Raw genomic sequence first — 19,017 nt, forward strand, 5'->3', positions numbered from 1 at the left:
GTATTGATAATTTTTCTCAAAAGTAAATGTCTTCTCGAGAATAATTTGGCAATGTCTAAATGCCTATGTGATGTTTTCCAAACAGACCCCGGTTCCATTGGAGGAAGAATCTGCTTAGCAAAGCTAATTTGGCAAAGGCGCGTCTTTGGCAAATTAGTTTTGTTTTCATCATAATATACAGCTGCAACATGCGGATAAGCAACTTTCCTTGAAGCTTCTTCTACTAGAAGAAACCTTTTACTTTTTTCGTTATTCCCGACAAAAAAATCAGATTTTGTGGTTTCGACGGAAAAATCTCATCATGCTCTAAAGAATAGGATGTAGAAGCGTATATTTCGCTTTGAATTAACGCAACTCTTTGGTTATTCAAGAGCAATATACCCTTCAGAGTGGAATAAATGCACTCTAATATTCAATTCGAGATTTTCAACAATATGCTTGCTTCGGATAGTGCGCAAAGTACCGTAAATTTTCCACAAAAAACTCATATTTCGATTTTTCGGGCAAGTTTCAACAAAAACTGACTCAAACAACAATGTAATTTCACGTTTTTACATATCCAGCTCCAAATTCGTAAATTACTTTGTCTCTTTTCACAGGGGAAAGCGGTGAAACGCAGGCTGAAATCAGTATCGACTCGTGACCTATGCCCGCCAGGGAGGCTGCATGTTGCGCGGCAAATCACGGGGAAATTGGCTACTTCAAACGACTCGCTTCGGAGGTATGGCACACGATTTTCCATAATATTTACACTGTAAATTTACATACAGTAAATACTGACCGCTCATAGCACGCTTGATCACATTGCGTCGCCTGAAAACTTTACCTGGGAAACGAGGGGCGGTCTTTCCAACATAAATAGAATCCGCGTAGCCCGTAATACTTTATCGTAAACATTGAGGCAATCATGGAGCTCCTGGTTGAAAGAGCACCATAGTGGAGGGACTGAAGATACTCTGGCATCCATTTTTGATTGGCTCGGCGTCTTAGGCCACATTCGGCTCTTTAATGAGACACCCCCCCCCCCCCCTAAAGAAAAAACTTTTTTTTGAAAAAATTTTTTTATTAATTTGTAGCACTGTGCGTTTAAAGTTACCAACATAAACATAAACTGGACTGCATTTTGCAATTTGGACCTATAAATTCTGGCTCATCTGAAAAAAACACTTATGTGCATAGAGAAACTACTGGCACATACGTTGTTTTTAAACCGGGCCGGAATTTATAGGTCCAAATTGCAAAATGCAGTCCAACTTGCTTAAATGGACCGCATGTAGCAGAAAGGAACCAAGCCACATCAGCTATTGTCAAATTTAACCGGACAATTGAATTTTTAACAAGAGAGCGTTTGTGCGGACTCTGTGGAACATTTTACGGAATTTGCTTCTTACTTTGCAAAAAATTCACTGAAATTTGCATACAAATTCGCACAACCGTTTTCTTGTAAAAAATGAAATTACCCAATTGAAGTTGGCAATAGCTGATATGGCTTGGTTCCTTTCTGCTTGACGCGGTCCAAATAAAAGTCAAATTCGAGTGTTACACAGAAAAACAATCATCTGTACAAAGCCATAACAATAAAATTACGTTTAGTTATTATCCTTTTTTATGCTCATAACAGCGGGCACTAAGTAGTAAAAGGCTGAGTTAGGTTAAGTTGGGTTAAGCAACTAAACTAACTTCGCGGTGAGGCTTAGAGTATCAAGCGGAAATGAAGGCACTTTGCTACGTTCTAACAAAGCAGTTCTACAACTACTGCAGCGGTGCGGCGCGGCGCGGCGCGTAATTTATTACGGTGACCTCAACCAACTCCTCTGGAAAGGGACTCTCTAGTCGTATTCTAAAAGAAAAAAGTGGCACATTTTCATTTCTAGCGAAGTTTTATGCGAGAATCGATGTTTAAATCGAAAATATAACTCTTGCAGGAATACCACCATTTCGAGAGTATCACTTAATTAAAGCAATTTTGGACGGATTCAACCGGAATTAGCTTAATTACCACATACGTTGCCTAATTTCCTCTCCTATTACCTTTATTACTAACTCATAAACGACGCAACATTTGCAACTTGACATTTTGTGAATATAGTCCTCAGCACTAAGGGTAAATTCACAGAGAGTTTCAAAGTAATACGTTGCTTATTCCCCTATTATACAAAATGAAATATGAAAATAAATTTGGCAACATGTAATGCATTTAGGCTGATTTTGATTAAACCCGCGTTTATTTACAAATATTTCGATCCCCATGGTCCTTGATTAAGGCACGATGAAGACTTCGACGACATGACGACAATCAATTTCGAAAGAACGATCATGTAATCCCACGCTTGTAAACTTGCAATGTTCAGGATTTCTGAATCTGATACCTGTAATTCGTTGTCGTAATTCGAGAAATAGCGGGCCGAAACGAACTGTGAGGCTAGTTTCGATGGATACCACTGCGTTATGGAAAAACGTCACATGAGAATTTGAATGTTGCCGAATTTTCCCCGATAAATAATCCATTTTCGAAGAAGATAACGGTGATTCAGCTTAAAAATGTTCGCATTCAGGAGGCAAACTAATTAATGAAAGCCCAGAGAAATTTCAAAGAAAGGATAATCGGATAGCGTTCTAGAAATCGTGTATTTTTTCGGAATACATTTTGGAGCGTTCGGATGTTGATATGGTGATTTTTCCCGGTGACGTTGAATACGTGAACAGGGCCGGAGGGCCGTGCGCAACCACAACGCGGCGTCGCAGGGCTCGTTAGCAATGTAATGAATAACTAATGCGGGGATCCCATCACGGCCCTTCCGGTCCAGGAGGTCATTATTAACGTAATGAAGTTTTCGCGATGATTGTTGACTGATATCGGTTTAACTTTAACGTCGATCGGATTCGCGAAGCCAATAACACTCCTCCATTTCCAGAATCGACGAACCTCGGCCGTGGCTCACTCGGCAAGCCGGGGCGCAGTGAAGTCGAATTTCCTCGGGTGCATTTTGCAGAGTGCATTTGTGTCATCGGATGCGATGCACCTCATGAATTAGTGATCACTGAGGTATGCCGATATTCGGTGCTGGCGATGACACCAATCAGAGCTCAGGACGCGGAATCCAAAATTTCGCTGAGAAATTTTTTCTGGTCAATAACTCCTGTTGAGAATTCTCGTTGACCTGACTGAAAATCTCTTTAAAGGGATGGGAGGTCTCTTACAGGAACACTGTTTGATTCAAAAAGATTTCCTGTTTACTCACAACGAGAATTATCGTCCGGAAAGTATAAGTTGGAATTTATGCGGGGTAATCCAGGGTTAAACGGCCAGACTGCAGGAGCCGAGACAACCCCAACCCCCCCCCCCCCCACCCCTTTTAACTTGAGATTTCGATTTTTTTAGATCATATATGAATTCAGGGCATAAAAGTACAGGGGAGTACACATTTTCATGAGATTTGGTGAGGTTTAGACCGTCTTCTATACTAGACCGTCAGTTCTTCTTTGGGGGGGGGGGGGGGGGTAGCTCCAATTAGCGGCACTTTTGGAGAAAAACAAACTTTACACAACAGAAAGCCTTGTTTTGACCCATAGAACACACTCCTGCAGTCTGGCTGTTAAACCTTGAATCTCCCCGTATTGATCCAACAGAAAACGTTTCTCTGTATATCACCTGCTGAAACCGGTGAGAATACCTGAACAGTTTTTGGCTACATACATCAACGGAAATTTTAATTTCAACCCTGGCTATCTCTAACCTATAATGATGATTAATGGACGAACTGCCGAGAGGCGTTTATCAAGCGAGATACAGGATACAGACGTGCTTCGACGAAGCTTTTTCAACGAGTCTTCATCGGGCGATATAAAATACTCAACAGGTCGCTCACCAATCACCAGTAACCACTTAATCAAGCGAAAATTGGCGATGACCCCCAAAATTAACATTCATCTTATCGTTTACTTTGCTTGAAGAGTCCATGCAGTCTCTGAAAGATTTTTACCCCCTTAACTATGAGTCGATGGAAATGCTCCCCGCGAATTGATTTTTTATTTTAAGCTAAATTAAAATGCGGAGCAGTCGGGAGATTTTTAATTTGCACTGAGACAATACTGTCGGAGCATTAAAACTTTCGCGTAGCGCGACCTTTTCCTAGTTGCAGTCTTTCATTTTTTGCAGCTATACAATTGATTCCCGGCAAAGGGAACGGACAAGTTTTGCCAAGTCACTGAATATTTATACTTTTGAACGCCGAGATAAACTGTTTGAATGAATTAAATTAGCGTTCTGCCACATGGGCGAGAACCTCGTAAGCCTAGCAAAAATCCAATGCATATACTCGGTTCTTGTGATATTGTGTCGCTCCGAACTTATTTCGTAAGTGGCATGACAATTCATCGCAACTTACGCTTGCACAAAGCTTGAAGCTTAAAAAAAAGAGAAAAAACCTAGTGTGTACTTAGTTGTGTTTGCGCTTATTTATTCATTTTTTCAGACCCCTGAAAAAAAGCCCCGCTAAAAGTTGAATACTTACTCGCATCAAACTTTATGGGTTTTAAACTCACAAAGACGAGCTGGAATTAATGAGGGGCAGTATAATTAACAGGATCTCTGTCCAGAGGCTGTGGTAGTTTTGTAATGGTCAGCGTTTATGATAAAAGAAGCGAGAGCACAGAAAATGTGTATAAAAGCATCCCTAATTGTGTCAATTATGACGATCAATATGAAGTAAAAAAGAAGCGAATGAAGAAGAGAATGAAGTGCCATAATCGAAATAAGTAAAATTAAGGCATCCTCGTGAGTCGACGTGGAGCATGGACTTCGGTTACAAGGCCTAAACTTTGGAAAATCACGAAAAGTGATTTCGATAGCCGTTTTTGGTCACAGAAACGCGGAATGATCGGAGAATATGTATCGCGATTTTATTGACGTCGATTTAGTGCAATGTTCTCGGATAAAAATTGCGAATTCATCGCATAGATTTGCAATAAAATCGGGGTTTCATCAACGGCTACTTATCGCAAATTATTGAACAAAAAATCGTGATAATCTGAGATATAATTTCGATTTTATTGAACGCGATTTTATAGAGATAAAGTGCGGTAGGAGAATCGCGACGATAATCGCTCAGATGTTGATGATTCTAGCGATTTTATTGCCAAAAAATCAGGTAAAAAGCCTCTTAATTTCAAAATATCGCAATTTTTCCGTTCTAAATGTTACTTCAGATAAGATAGCAAGAAGTACTCGGCAATGAACGCGAGCCCTGGCTAGGTTACAAAAAATTTTGCCTCGAGTTACGGTCACCTGAACCGAGGTTTGGTTTCTAAGACAAACAAATTTTTTATTACAAGTGAAACGCGGTTATTTTCTCCGCTAAAGCAGTGTTTGAAAAATAAGGAGCCAAAATAATCGATCCAATTTGTAAGCACGGAAGCGTGTTTAACATAAGTAAAAAGAAAAAAAAAATACCTCTACGAATGACGTTTCAAGTTGGTTAAGAGTGTTTTTTTTAATATTTGTGGCTAATCCTGTTGAAAAGTTGTAAGTTGTATCTGAAATATATGCGTTAGGATTGAAGGACAGTAGGATGATCGTTCTTTGTGATTTAGGTAGTTAACTTTACCGAGTAATTAGGATTTTTTTCTTTTGAAAGTGTAAAGGCTGTTCGATGATTATTGTTTAAGAGTTTGCAAGGAGTTGCAAGATAATAAATGAGTAATGGTATCGCGGTATCGTTAAAATATTCAAATTTTGATTGGCTCATTTGCAGACGCTTCATGAAAAGAATGAGGGAATCCACGCCAAAAGAGAAAAAGGATGAAGAGGAGGAAAAGAAGAAATTGAAGGGAAATGAGATAAAGAGCAAGTTGGGCAACCCCCTCAGGATATCTCAAAACCATCGCTTTAATTGAGATTACTTTCAGCGTGCATCTAAGTAAATCGCATCTCTCCTGAATCTTACGCATTAAGGGTATTTTCAATTGAATTTGAGGTTATAAAAATGTCTTGAAGTAAAATTCGTTATAATTTGCTAATTGCATACATTTTCAATAATTTCAAATGTTGTTTGTGAAAGAACGTTCGGCAGGGTAGCTTTGAGGTTGACAGCATTTAAAGTTTGGGCAGAAAAATTTGATGAAAACCGCGAAATAAATTACGGAAACACGAAAAATATCATGTTACGGCTCGGAAAGGCACACAACTTTGAGATTTATTGTTTTTACCTTTAGTCAGGTTTCGCGAGAAACACGAGGGTGTCACAAATGTTGATAATTTGTCACTTAACCAAACAATTTAATAATTATTCCTGAATCACCGCGACTCCGCATTTCCCTCACGAAAGAACGCAACTGAATTACAATGTTGCCAAAGCCCTCGCAAATTGAATTTTTGTGCAGCTCTTCGGCGCTTTTAACCGAAAATTTCACTGTTTTTTCTTCCAATCTCATACAAAATCATGGACGTTTAGGACAAAAATTGCACAGGTACCTGTGCAGGTATATTCTCGTTAAAACTTGAATTCCTGAGTCAATTTTACAACCGTGGAATGGATTTACGTTCCTTTTCCCGAGAAACGACAAACTGACGTATTTGCAGTTCCTACTTGTAAGTAGCTAGGAGGCTAGAGGAAAGCACGGCTACCAGGTTGTGTGAAAAAATGGAAATATTTTACAATGAGTCAAATGGGGAAATATGCTGAATTTTCAGCACAATCTGACAAGAATGCAGGAGAGTCTCCTCTCATCTTCGGCTGTGACGGTTGATCCCAAAATTTTCGCTCTCAAAATTGTCCCATACGTAACAAACTTACAGAGGATACACAGTGCATGCTGTGAAGAGCAGTGCCCGCCTCACACTTCACGTTAACGAGAGCTTTAAACTTCCAGTGTAGCGCTAAGACGAGATTTAAACACGACGCTTAATAATTGACTCCGCAGTCACCAGAGAGCGCGCGGTCCGCGGTCCCGGGCCGGAGCCTGAGTTAAAGTCTCCTGAAATATTAATCCACCCGCACTTCAAAAGCGGAAGCGCTAAGGCGGAAAACAACTCAAAGAGCGTGCAGAGTGCGATATTTTTACGAGGGCCCCGTAACTTGCCGTCCGTAAAGTATCGAATCTCGAGTCGAAACTATCACGCGTCCTAGTCGATCCTTCGGAGGACAACAGTATGTGCATACCACCGTAGGTTTCGAAATGCGTGTGGGGATATGTTCACCGCGGCTCATGTTAAAACGCACTTACTGCTGTCTTTCGTAGGAGAGTGGAAGTGAGTGGCTCACACAGTGTATCTTGGATGAGGATTGTCTTACACGCTAATAGGTGATAATTTATTAATCCACGGTCTCGCCTTTTAACCGTCGGCAACTCGACCCGTTCGTTGAGGGTGGGCGGGAGGAGGGGGGGGGGAGTGGGAGGAGGGTAAGGGGGGAGGGGGGGGGGGGTTGAGAGCCGGCTTCTGTCAGCATTCCCTCTTGAATCGGAGAATTTCATTGCTTAATTATGGATTCGATTCGCTAAAGAACGCTCTGCCACTCCCGTTTGATGTGTCATTTATAGCAAAAAAAGGGGGTGATTGTAAATTAACTTTTGCGGTCATTTTGCACGCCATATTCGCATGTTACGTCACTGGATTCAGTTTAGATCGCAAATCTTGGAAACGGAGAATCTATCGAAAAACTTGTATTGCGCTCTTAACTACTTCCATTAATCTCCCCAGCGGGTTTATAGCATCTCGTAACTACTCCCCGTCCTATGGACTTTGAATGTCGTTAAATTGCTCAAAATAAATTAAATAGGAATTTTTGAGAAGATGAAATATTTTTTCCTAAATTTTTGAAACACCGCTTATATTGGACGGAATTAATACCAGAATCAACCCACCTGAATTTTCCTTCGCGAACTTCAATCTCGTGTTTTATTTTTTGACCAATTAATCGAACAACGTAACACCTTGAAACCTTGTGTGAATTTTCTAAAAAGAATATTTTCATTAAATTTTTGGCCATAGCACTTTTTAGTGTTCCGTTTAAAAAGAAGAACATGAATGAGTATTAAACAGCGCCTTTTCAGCGTCAATTCAGGAGAGGCAACTGCGTCAAGCAGATGCTATCACTGCACCGTAGTGAACGCGCAATGCGTGAAGTATTCCTTGAGTCTTGTAGGCGCTATGCGTTTCGCGCAGACTGCACTGTGTTTGGCGCGATCAGTTTAGCTCGCGGAGCCAGCGTTTTCGAACTTGTCACTGCCATCAAGTTTTTGCACACTCTGTATAGTTTTCTGTCATTCGAAGTGATAAACAAATTGCAAACAATCTAACTGACGTCCCTCTGTTTCTTTTCAAGCGGTTAACACCATGTTCGCCAGTGGCGTGGCGTGAATTGCGATACATCGATTGTTATGTCATTTAAACCTATGGTAAGGAATCGATTATGAAGGCGTTCGCTGCGAACACCCTGTTTATCGATCCTTTTCCATAGGTTTAAATGGCATAACAATCGATGTATCGCAAAACGCGCCACGCCATTTCTTGTGTTCGCATCTCTTGTGTGAAACTGTGCTGATTTGTCAGCCGCTGGAAACTCGTAAACAACGACGGCAGCCATTGTTTACGATCTTGAGAAGGTTGATTCCTAGGTATGAACCGGAACTTTGGCCCATGAGCCAGACCGTCAGAGAGAGTTGCTTCGTTGCCACGATCGTTACATCGAACTATGTAGATCGAGTCTATAAGAGATCGGACAAAATTTGGAAACTTTATCCAAAACTTTGAGGTCCTAAAAGTGGTTCCATCGGTTTCCTCGTGTAATTTTCTATAAGAGACACCCCTTAAAATTTAAAATGCGATGAATTCAAAATCAGAATTTGCAGTCTTAGTTAAACATTTCATGCCCGACCTCTCTGATTGACTTGATTTATACTGTGCGTCGAGAGAAAAGTGCATGTTTTTAATGAAGGAAGTTCAAGAAACTAACCGATTTCCTCGCTATAGGAAGGTTCTCGTAATGATACTTGTCGTTACAAAGAGAGACTGTTGTAGTTGAATCTATAAAATTGCAAATGAAACTCTGGATACCACAAACGTAAAATCTGTCGGTAATAATTAAGAAATTTGTAATTCATTTGGCAACATTGAATATTACTCTATTCGTCACTTTTTCCCTGCATAGTGGAGTAGAGTTCCTGCGAACCGATGACGTAAAAATAGGGCACGAGGAGTTCGCGGTGCTTGGGAAGGAGTGGAGGGGGGTTTCCCACGCCTCAAGGAGCCTAGTCATTTTGATTAAAATACAGCTGCAAAGGGAAAATATCATTGTATGTTTCGAAACAGCGACTCGGACATTTAAGGTACGGCAATTAAGACGCGGAATGCCGCCGCGGAATCTGACGCGGCGGACGACCCGAGCGAGCGAGGCGTCGAGTTTGTTTCCGCTCCGCCGTGCCCGGCAATTAAGCAGCGGAATCGCCTCCAAAATTCCGCCGCGTCCGTCGGCAGTCTCGTCATCAGTATCCGATGATAACTCACGAGTGTAGGTGTGTTGTGCCTTGCTACAATGAACATTCACCACGTTTCAAAAGCTCCAATATTTTTCACGAGAATACCAGTCAAAATATCCCTTTGTAAAATTTCTAAAAGTATTTTTGAATGAGCAAAACAATTTTTAACGCACGTTGGCAAAAAACTCCAACATACAGCAATAAAATGTTTACAAAAAGTTCAAGATAAGCTCCCTATCAATAGTTTCAAATTAACGAATAAAGCTTGAGCAGAGAGTTGCAACATTGCAAGCAAAGACACCCATTTTTTTACTTTCAGCCATGATGTTCAAAAAAAGATTGGTCGATCAGGTTTCTCTATAGATATATAGCAACGTATAAATAAATTGTTCAGATGCCAAAAAGCCATAAAATAGTTATTCCGTTTTGTTTTTATAGATTTATTTCCTGGAAAAAAGGTGTCATGTTTCTTTTACCTATTTGTGTGGTATTATTTGCACCTGGCACGAGGTAGGATTGCCATGCGTTGATATCGTGCTGAAAAATTTTTTTCTTTCATGAATCCAATAAGTCACGATGGCCCGCAATTTTCCATTGGTTTCTCCACCGCGATCCACGTTTCGGCACATAGACATGAAAAATCATCGAAAACCTCGGCGGACGAGGCGGAATCTCCGAGGGATTCCGCTCCGATCTGTTCTCGACAGATCGGAGCGCCGTGACGCCGCGGACGCCGCGGCGTCGCTCCGCTCCTTAGTTGCCGCTCCCATTGAAACGCGTGTAACAGATTTCCCTTGCGTCCGCCGCGTACGATTCCGCGGCGGCATTCCGCGTCTTAATTGCCGTACCTTTAATTTCTAGTATAAAATTTTTCAGTTTCCTCATTCAAACACCTATTCATCAAACGACGAATCAATGGTTTAAGTAAAAAACACAGCCATCTGGACTGTTGTATTTTAAACTTTCCATTTTTGTTTTATTTCCGTGGAGAAAAAGGGATGAACATTGGTCTTTTCAAAATTTCCATAGAATATTGTACCTGCAATGAGTGAAAATTCCTAAACATTATCAAGAAAAGGAACGACGTAAACATAGACTGGGAATTCTCTACTTCTAAGTAGAACGTGTAAAATTGGTCCTACTCGAGTAAGCTCACAGCTCACAGACAAAACCAAACTGTTCAGCGCGTTTGCAGGCGCCTTCAAAATTTGAGCGATAATTATTCGAACACCGGCGCCGTGCGGTTGCACACACAAAATCCGGAAGGCGATTTAAATCTGCGGACAGAATGAGCGATCCGGACAGAACATTAATTAAAGAAAGCGTCGCCATTTTTCTCCGTGCGGTGCTACCCCCACCAGTTAATCGACAACCAATGGTTTACTGCAGGTGCGGATACGCGGAATGCTGAGGCGGCAGCACTGTGATTGGACGGTAGCGCTGGATGCCGATTGGTTATTGGCATCAACCAATCGGCATCCAGCGTGATGGTAGTGGTGGGGATGGCACCGCGGAAAGTGCGTATGCGCGGACGGTCCGGAGGGCAGGATTCTGATTGGAGAGCGGCGCGTCTCTCTTCCCCGCGCTGTCCCTTCCCCTACCCTCCGACTGCTCGTTCGTTCCCCCACTCCCATTCTCCGACCAAACTACGCCATCGCACCGCACAGACGATTGCTTGCCCCTCTCAACGCTCACTACGCAGGGCGCTCGGCATTGGGCTATGCGTCGCCTTGCTATCTCTTGCATTCTGAATGATGCTCATTGCACATTGCTAGAGTTCATTTAATACCGATCAACATGTTAGATTTTCATCAAGGAGCTGTCCATGAATGACGTTCATCTTTTTTTTCTAGCTTCCCTCCTCCCACCGTAAGGCACCTTTAGACCCTGTCCCCAAGGGAAATTCCACACCTACTTCAGAGAGAAATGGTGATGGCTTAAATTGGTACCGTTTGAAGCATCAAGTGTGTTCCAGGAAAAGTTATTTTGAAATAATAGCTGTAAGAGAAGTGCTTCAAAAAGAAAAGGAAAGAAAAGATAAGAATTAAAGTGACCAGTTGTGGTTTTCTAATTTTTTCCCTTCAGTTCATGAATGCTAGACCCTTTTCGGCAGAAATTCATTTACAAACTTAATTTTTCTCTTTTCAAGCATGCAATTTGCCTTACCAAAGGCAGTACTTGACCTCCCTCCCTCACATAGGCACTCTTGAACCCCTCTTTATATACTCTTTCAATACACGTGATCAGACCTATGCTTAACATTGCCAGATTCCTACCGCTGATTATTTGATTGCACTCATAGCCAGGAATAATAGCACTGACTACGATTTTTAGCCGTGAATTTCTTAATTTTTCCTAATGGCAGATCAATCAATACATCGCAAAACACGCCACGCTACTCTGCAATGCTAAGTAAGAATGCCGTATGAGTCTTCAAGCGTTGCCAAATTTCCTTCGATAAAAAACGAATTTACCGGCAAAATTGTCATGATTTTTCTTTAAACTTTTCAGACAATTTTATTTGCAATTTAATCTTAAACATCAAAGAATTTCAAAGAAAAATAGGCGTAACATTCCTCAAAAATACATGTTTTATCCGGGGACATTTGGCAACTCTCGAACGTTGATACGGCGTTTTTCCCTAGCACGGCAGTACTGCTCGCAAATACTCCCCGGGAACCTCGTCCACCAAACTGTACCCGGAATCTCGTTTTAATCACTGAAAAAACCGCCCCAATTAAAAACACGGATCCTTAACGAGAGAGACACGGAGAGCCACACATCATATTACACATCACTGTATCAGTGTTTTTCGGGCGCGCTTCGCGTTTCGTCTCTCACCACGGAGCCTGCGAAAACAATGGGGAACGCAAAGCTATGCGAAAGAGGGAGGTCTGAAAAAACAGCGCACGGATTGTCGAACAAGAGCAACGGGGGGGGAGGGGGGGGGGTGTTGGCGGCGCTGAAACGCCGAGTCCCTCAGCTGGGAAGGGTGGGAAAGGGGCGGGGGGGGGGGGGGGAGCTCGCGGGATTTTCATTCATGCCCTCTTCGCAACGCGGCGCCCGAGTTTGACGTAGCGGGAAAAAGGGCCCTGGTTAACACGGTCGCGGTTAGTCAAGATAATGGTTACCACTCTCCCCCCCTCTCCCCCCTCTCCCTCCCCGTCCCTTCTTTATCCCCCCGCCCGAAAACGAGTCCCTGCGGCGCGGCCTACGGCTATGCACGCGCCGCGCGCCGCCACACCGCCCAGTGGAACTGCTCGAGGGTCTCTTCAAGAAAAATTATCAGCGACTTAGTTTTGTGCTCTATTCTGCCCATAGAGTACATAGAGTCGTAATGTAAATGGGAGAGCTGGCGCCATGATCTGCTCGACGAATTCCGAGCCCGGTGTGCGCCGAGTTCGGGTCGCTTTTTCGATACACTTTCGATCCAAAATGGCGGTGTGGAATACGTGGTAATTCCTATCTCCTTTGTTGTTGTTGTCATCGGATGGCCGGGTGGCCGTGTATCGCAAACAATCGATTATGTATCGAAAAAGTGACCCGGCGTCACACAGGTAGGAGTCTCCAAATTCGGGACATGGAAAATGCTTAAAAGTGGCGCCAGCTCTAACACTTACATTACGACTCTATGTACTCTATGATTCTGCCGTGCTAAGGAAAAACGCCGTATGAGCCTTTAGACGCTGCCACATTTCCTTCACTAAAAACCGAATTTACTGGTAATATTCACGGGAAAAAAGTGTGAGGGGTTATCCGCTAAAATTGTGCCACTACCCAAATTTGATGGATGATATGGACATTTCCAATTAATTGTAGTAGTACCGCAACTCAAGTTGAGGTCGTACCGCAACATTTGGGTCAGTAACCTAATTTATTGGGGGTACGATCACAATCAACTGGGGCACTACCGCAAGTAATAGGGGTTCTACCGCAATTAGTTGGAAATGCCCTTATCCTCTAACAACCTCGTGCTCTTTTTTATCCGTGTTTTGAATATTTCTTTCCAAAATGTTCCAAAAATTTTGTACGCAATTAAATCTAAAATATCAGACAATTTAAAGTAAAAATATGCACGAATATTGTCAGAAACATATGTTTTATCAAAAGAAGTTTGGCAACTCTCGAATACTCTCATACGGCGTTCTTCCTTAGCAAGGCAGTATTATGGTTATTATTATTTTTGCCCTTACCGTTGACCCTGAAAGACATTTTAAATTCAAGAAAAATAAAGTTTTAAATGTTCATAACCATTTTTTTCCATCACATCTCACTAGACTTTATTATATTCATGATAAAAAAAGAACATTGCCGTCAAAAGTTGAGTTCCTTCTAGATTTAGCACTTTTTGTAAGATCTACGGTGAAGACGAAAACAATTAGTTTTGTCTTTTAGTTATGACGGCAAAAAAATGGTTTCACACATTTAAAACTTTATTTTCCTTGAATTTAAGTTGTCGTTCAGAGTCCACGGTAGGGACAAAAAGTCTTAAAAACGTTAAAAGTTATTATTTGAACCAACCCAAAACCATACATTTACAGCCACACTGTGGTTACTGTTTACTGAGATCTAATTCCACAGCCGTATATTTGACGGTAAACAAAACGCCTTCATAATATTGGTTATGCAGTTTGCATTCCCTTGAAGTTAATATAGTTATCTCACAGGCGCCTTGACGTCTTTCCTGTCCCCTATGCTGATTATGCTGTGTCTAACAGCAATGACCTTTAAAAAGCAATTTTAAAGAGCTCTTTAAAAAAAAAAAATTCTAAAATTGTTTGTTTTCAGAAACCATTTTGTGCTTAGGAACGGATGCTTCCCTGGTTGGAGCCAAGAAGCAACTAGTCCATGATTAGGAGAGGAAACCTATCTCCCCTATGCATCCACGCAGTTCGAAGCAGAGAAATGTTTTCTCTCCGAGCAACTAATTAGTACTTAGGAACGGATACATGCCTCTCTTAAGCACAAATTAGTTGCTCGGGAGAGAGAACATTTCTCGCAATAAACAACTACTCAATGCAGAGAAGAGACATTTTTTCTCCCTTGGACAACTACTCTGTGCGAAAGAGAGAAATGTTTTCTCTCCTGAGCAACTAGTTAGTTCTTAGGAACGGATGCATTCCTCTCCTAAGCATAAACTAGTTGCTCGGGAGAGAAAACTTTTCTTTCGAAAACAACTACTCAATGCAGAGAACAGAACTTTTTCTCTCTCCTGGGCAACTAGTTTGTGCTTAGGAATTCTTCTACTCCTTTCTCTTTTCATTCTCTTTTTTTTAACCGAACAATTCGCCTTCTGCTACGTCTGAAGCAATTGTTGTTACGAATATGTTGTGCGGGCTGATTTCAGCTAATTACATACTTGACTCTCTGAAGGCGTTTTATGTGCGCAAGTGGCGCAGTCTGTCGGTGAACCAGCGAAGTAGGGATTCTCAATCCCTACTTCGCTGGTTCACCGACAGAATGCGCCACTTGCGCACATAAAACGCCTTCAGAGAGTCAAGTATGTAATTAGCTGAAATCAGCCCGCACAACATATTCGTAACAACAATTGCTGCAGACGCAGCAGAGGGCATAATTGTTCGGTTAAAAAAAGAGAGTATGAAAGGATGTCCGCACGTAACGAAAGGGTATCTATTCGGTCGACATAAATCGAACAAAAAATAAAATCGTGAACCGATCAACACCGATTCAATGGATAAATAAGTAAAAAATCGGATCGAAATGAGTAGAAAGTTGCACTTACTATGAAAATTTCAAATCGTGATATTTCGAAGGGAAACTTATCCTACGGGAGAAGAGGATCGGTAAAAATCGAATCGAATCGAAACCCTGTTTCAAACTTCCCACCAAGACTGAAACGAAACCAACTCGACTGAGCGTTCTGTCAATTTTAGGTGCTTGAATAGAGAAGAGCATATTTTTGTTTAACTTATACCTTGGGCTCAGGGGCGTAGCTAGGAAATTTCTCTGGGGGGGGGGGGGCATGGGACCACCTCTCGTGGTGAAGAGAGCGGGGGAGGGTGAGGAATGAAGGATCCCGTTTTTCTGGGGGGGGGCACGAGATTTCTGGGGGGGCCAGGCCCCTCCCAGGACCCCCCAAGCTACGCCCATGCTTGGGCTCATATACAGGGTCATTCAAAAGTCACGCACCATCGGCCATAACTGTAAGTTCTAATTATGATATCGACTTGCGGTTTAAGTTGTTTTTCCTCATATTGAGGGGGACAATTTTTAAGGTACTTTCCAGTTGTTGATCCCCTCGGGTAGAGGAGGGCGGGAGGCAACTCAAAAATTTCAAATGGCCACCCCCCTCATGGCCATTGGTGCGTGACTTTTGAATAACCCTGTAGATCATGGAAACATAGACCAAGGCTCAAGGCGGAAAAACCCCAGTGCGCACCACAGGGATCGATGACGTCCCGATTTTCAGACGGGACGGCCAACTGTTCGGCGGGTCATGAATGAAGCGACCAGGGCGCGAAGAAATTGCGGATCGCAAAGCGAGAGGAGAATTGAGTAGCACACCGCGCTATGCCGCTGTGCGTCGCGCGGCAAGGGGAACAGGGAGCAGCCCCCCAGCCCCCCCCCCCCCCCCCCCCCAGGACCCCTCGATCGCGAATCCGTGCGTTGCAGTGAAGCATCCTCGGCCGGGCCCGGCGCAGGAAGTCCCGAGCAAAAGAGCCCCATTCATTTCCGCATTTCTAATTATTTCCTCCCGGCAGCCACCTCGCTCAACTCTTTTAATTACGCCGTATTAAAGCGCTCGACTTAAGGGACGCGCTGCCTCCTGGGGTCGCCCACCGGTTAAAAACCTGCCTCGTTTCAAGTTCACGTCTGCGGCGCCACCTCACAATCTGACAGATCCACGCTCGGATCCCGGATTTCATGTCCTCTCACTCGAAGCGTCGGGTATAATTGCACGCTTCAATTAAAGGCTTCCCATGTACAAGGAAAAAACCTCGGTTACACGCGAGGACAATATATTTTACAGGCCCGCGCTGCTATCTTCCCTAAAGTGTGAAATGAATATGTTCGGAAGTCAACACTCTGTTTCACTCAACGATGACTGATGAGCAAAGTGTGCTGCAATCGGTTTGCAAACCTCATAAACTCGCCTAGCATAGTTTTTGTTTTAACATCCATCAACCATCACTAGGCAATTTGACGGATTTAATTAAAATCAGCCCAATTACACCAGAAATTGCCTAAAACTTTCTGATGTCTTATATTTTAAACAGAAAACTAATCTACATTGAGCCGAGAATTTTTTGTGAATAGGTTCTTTATTATATAGGAGTTTATAGAACGTTTCAAAACGTTGTATAAGTTAGTTCTGTGGTAAAGAAAATAAATATAAGAGAGGAAATTGGGCAACGTAAAACGCAGTTAGGTGGGTTCTGGCTCAAGTAGTCCGATTTTGGGCTCAACAAATTACGCATTAGTCATCATGAAGCGGGAATTAGCGTTTATGTGGCTTAATTTTACCCGTAGAATCGTGTTCTGTGTACCGTTAAATGAGGGACAAATTCTCCTTTCTCTCTAGTTACCGATGTATATAATTAAATCAATTCTTTCCTCTTACCTCTCTATTTGATAATTTACATTAATGTCAACATGCAAGAATCACCGCTGACGCTTGGGAATCATGTGTTACGTTCTATGATTGAAACAAAATTTTTGGCATTATGATACACTCAGACCGGACAACCCTTAAGGAAAAGATTTCCTGAACGACTGCCTAAGAGATGGGCACAAAGCTGGCCCTCTTCTCCGGAGGATGATCGAAGATTTTATGATGTTTTTAATTATTTGACGAGTCCCTTATTTTTAGTGTTTTTTTAGATTTCAATGTTTATATAGTTTATTGTGCTCTATACTGGATGACCTAACAAACAGAGCTATGCTCAAGTCGTTCGTGGAGGAAGAAGAAGATGATACACTCGATATTTTCATAAAGTATAACAGCGCAACACATAGGTCGAGTATAAATCAAACGATAGCGATTTTGTATGCAGCGAGGGTTTCGATTATTCCAGCAACGACTTTATGTTAAAAATTAACACGTAGCCTGAAAAAATACCAACAACTTCACCAAAGATTTCTGAAAATGTGGAGGGAGAGAGATGGAACGAACAGAGAATAAAGTAGAGCGTATTTCGTCAGGGAGAAAAAACAGCGAGTTGGGTACGCAAGAGTGAATGTAAACAGAACAACGAGGAAGGAGCTGAAAAATGGTATGTGAATCCGCCAGCGCGTAAGAATCCAAGGGGTTGGCGATAATCTGAAACATGCAGCCGTAGACTGACCGCTGTTAGTGCTGCTAGCAAGCCTCTTTTGATTATTCAAGATAAGCAGCTTAACACTCCGTCTGATTATTCTGCCGTGCTGAGGAAAAACGCCGCATGAACATTCGAGAGTTTCCAAATTTCCTTCAATAAAATGTTTAATTTTGAGGAAAGCTATTAATGTTTTTCCTTGCAATTTTCAGAAACTTCAGGTGAAATTGCAAACAAAATTATATTAAAAATTGGAAGAAAAATATTTACAAATTTTCCCAAGAATTCGTGATTTACCGAAGGAAATTTGGCAACGCTTCAAGGTTCATATACGGCGTTTTTCCTTAGCGTGGCAGTATTGACGTCGACGCTTCACTCTTAAACTGCATCCGTTCAACTCGAGTGGATGAGAGAAAATGACTAAATACATGGAATTGAAATTGAAATAAAAACGAATTGCATAATAAAAGCCGTTATCATTCTAGTCGTTAGTGAAACCTGGAAAAATGCATGGAAAGTGTGTAACCGTCTACGAGGTAAGGCCGTAAGTGGTCCACAAAAATTCAACATTGAGCTATTATGATTCCAGAGAGAAGAGGACTGTAGGCATGGCGAAAATTTTGGGGAAGAAACCTCTAAGAATGGTCGAATTTAACCGAAGTTGTGGTTCGCAGTGGCGTGGCGTGCTTTGCGATATATGGATCGTCCTGCCATTCAAACCTATGGTAAAGAATCGATTGCTAAGGAGTTCGCTGCGAACACCCTGATTATCGATCCTTTTCCATAGGTTTAAATGGCACAACAATCGATAAATCGCAAAGCACGCCGCGCCACTGGTGGTTCGTACTGTGGAGGTCAAACACAGTAGCGTGGCGTGCTTTGCGATGTATCGATTTACCTGCCATTTAAACCTATGGAAAAGGATCGATAAACAGGGTGTTTGCAACGAGCACTTTAATGATAGATTCTTTATCACAGCTTCAAACGGGGAAATATCTATAATCGATTATTCACGCCTCGCCACCGGTCAAACAACGCTATATTGGGAAAAGCTAGTTGAAAATCCTTATCTGTAATTTTCAGGACACGAGATTACCAATAGCGCAATTTCTCATGAACACAAAATCATAACGTGAGTTTACTTTATTTCACTGGTAAACACTAAACTAAAACGTCCTTGTCTCAGCGATCAGAGAAGGCAAGGGTCGCAGCCTACAACTTCGGACGGCAACGTTGTCATATATTTAAAAAATCAAAATGTAAT

The 19,017-nt window shown here is 42.1% G+C and overlaps 2 protein-coding genes across 8 annotated transcripts in view; one reads left to right on the forward strand and one right to left on the reverse strand.

Moving 5' to 3' along the window:
* Positions 1-19,017, reverse strand: part of LOC109034236 (uncharacterized) — a 151,323-nt gene that overhangs the window by 121,729 nt on the left and 10,577 nt on the right. The window lies entirely within an intron of this gene.
* The window catches only part of LOC109030190 (soluble guanylate cyclase 89Db), a 139,563-nt gene that overhangs the window by 56,935 nt on the left and 63,611 nt on the right, over positions 1-19,017 (forward strand). The window contains exon 2 of the mRNA XM_072295906.1: positions 600-721. Coding sequence (XP_072152007.1) covers positions 647-721 — 75 coding nt within the window. The 5' untranslated portion in view covers positions 600-646. The remainder of the gene's footprint in view (positions 1-599; positions 722-19,017) is intronic.

This window comes from Bemisia tabaci, chromosome 2 (assembly GCF_918797505.1).
Source record: "Bemisia tabaci chromosome 2, PGI_BMITA_v3".
Taxonomy (NCBI): Eukaryota; Metazoa; Arthropoda; class Insecta; order Hemiptera; family Aleyrodidae; genus Bemisia; species Bemisia tabaci.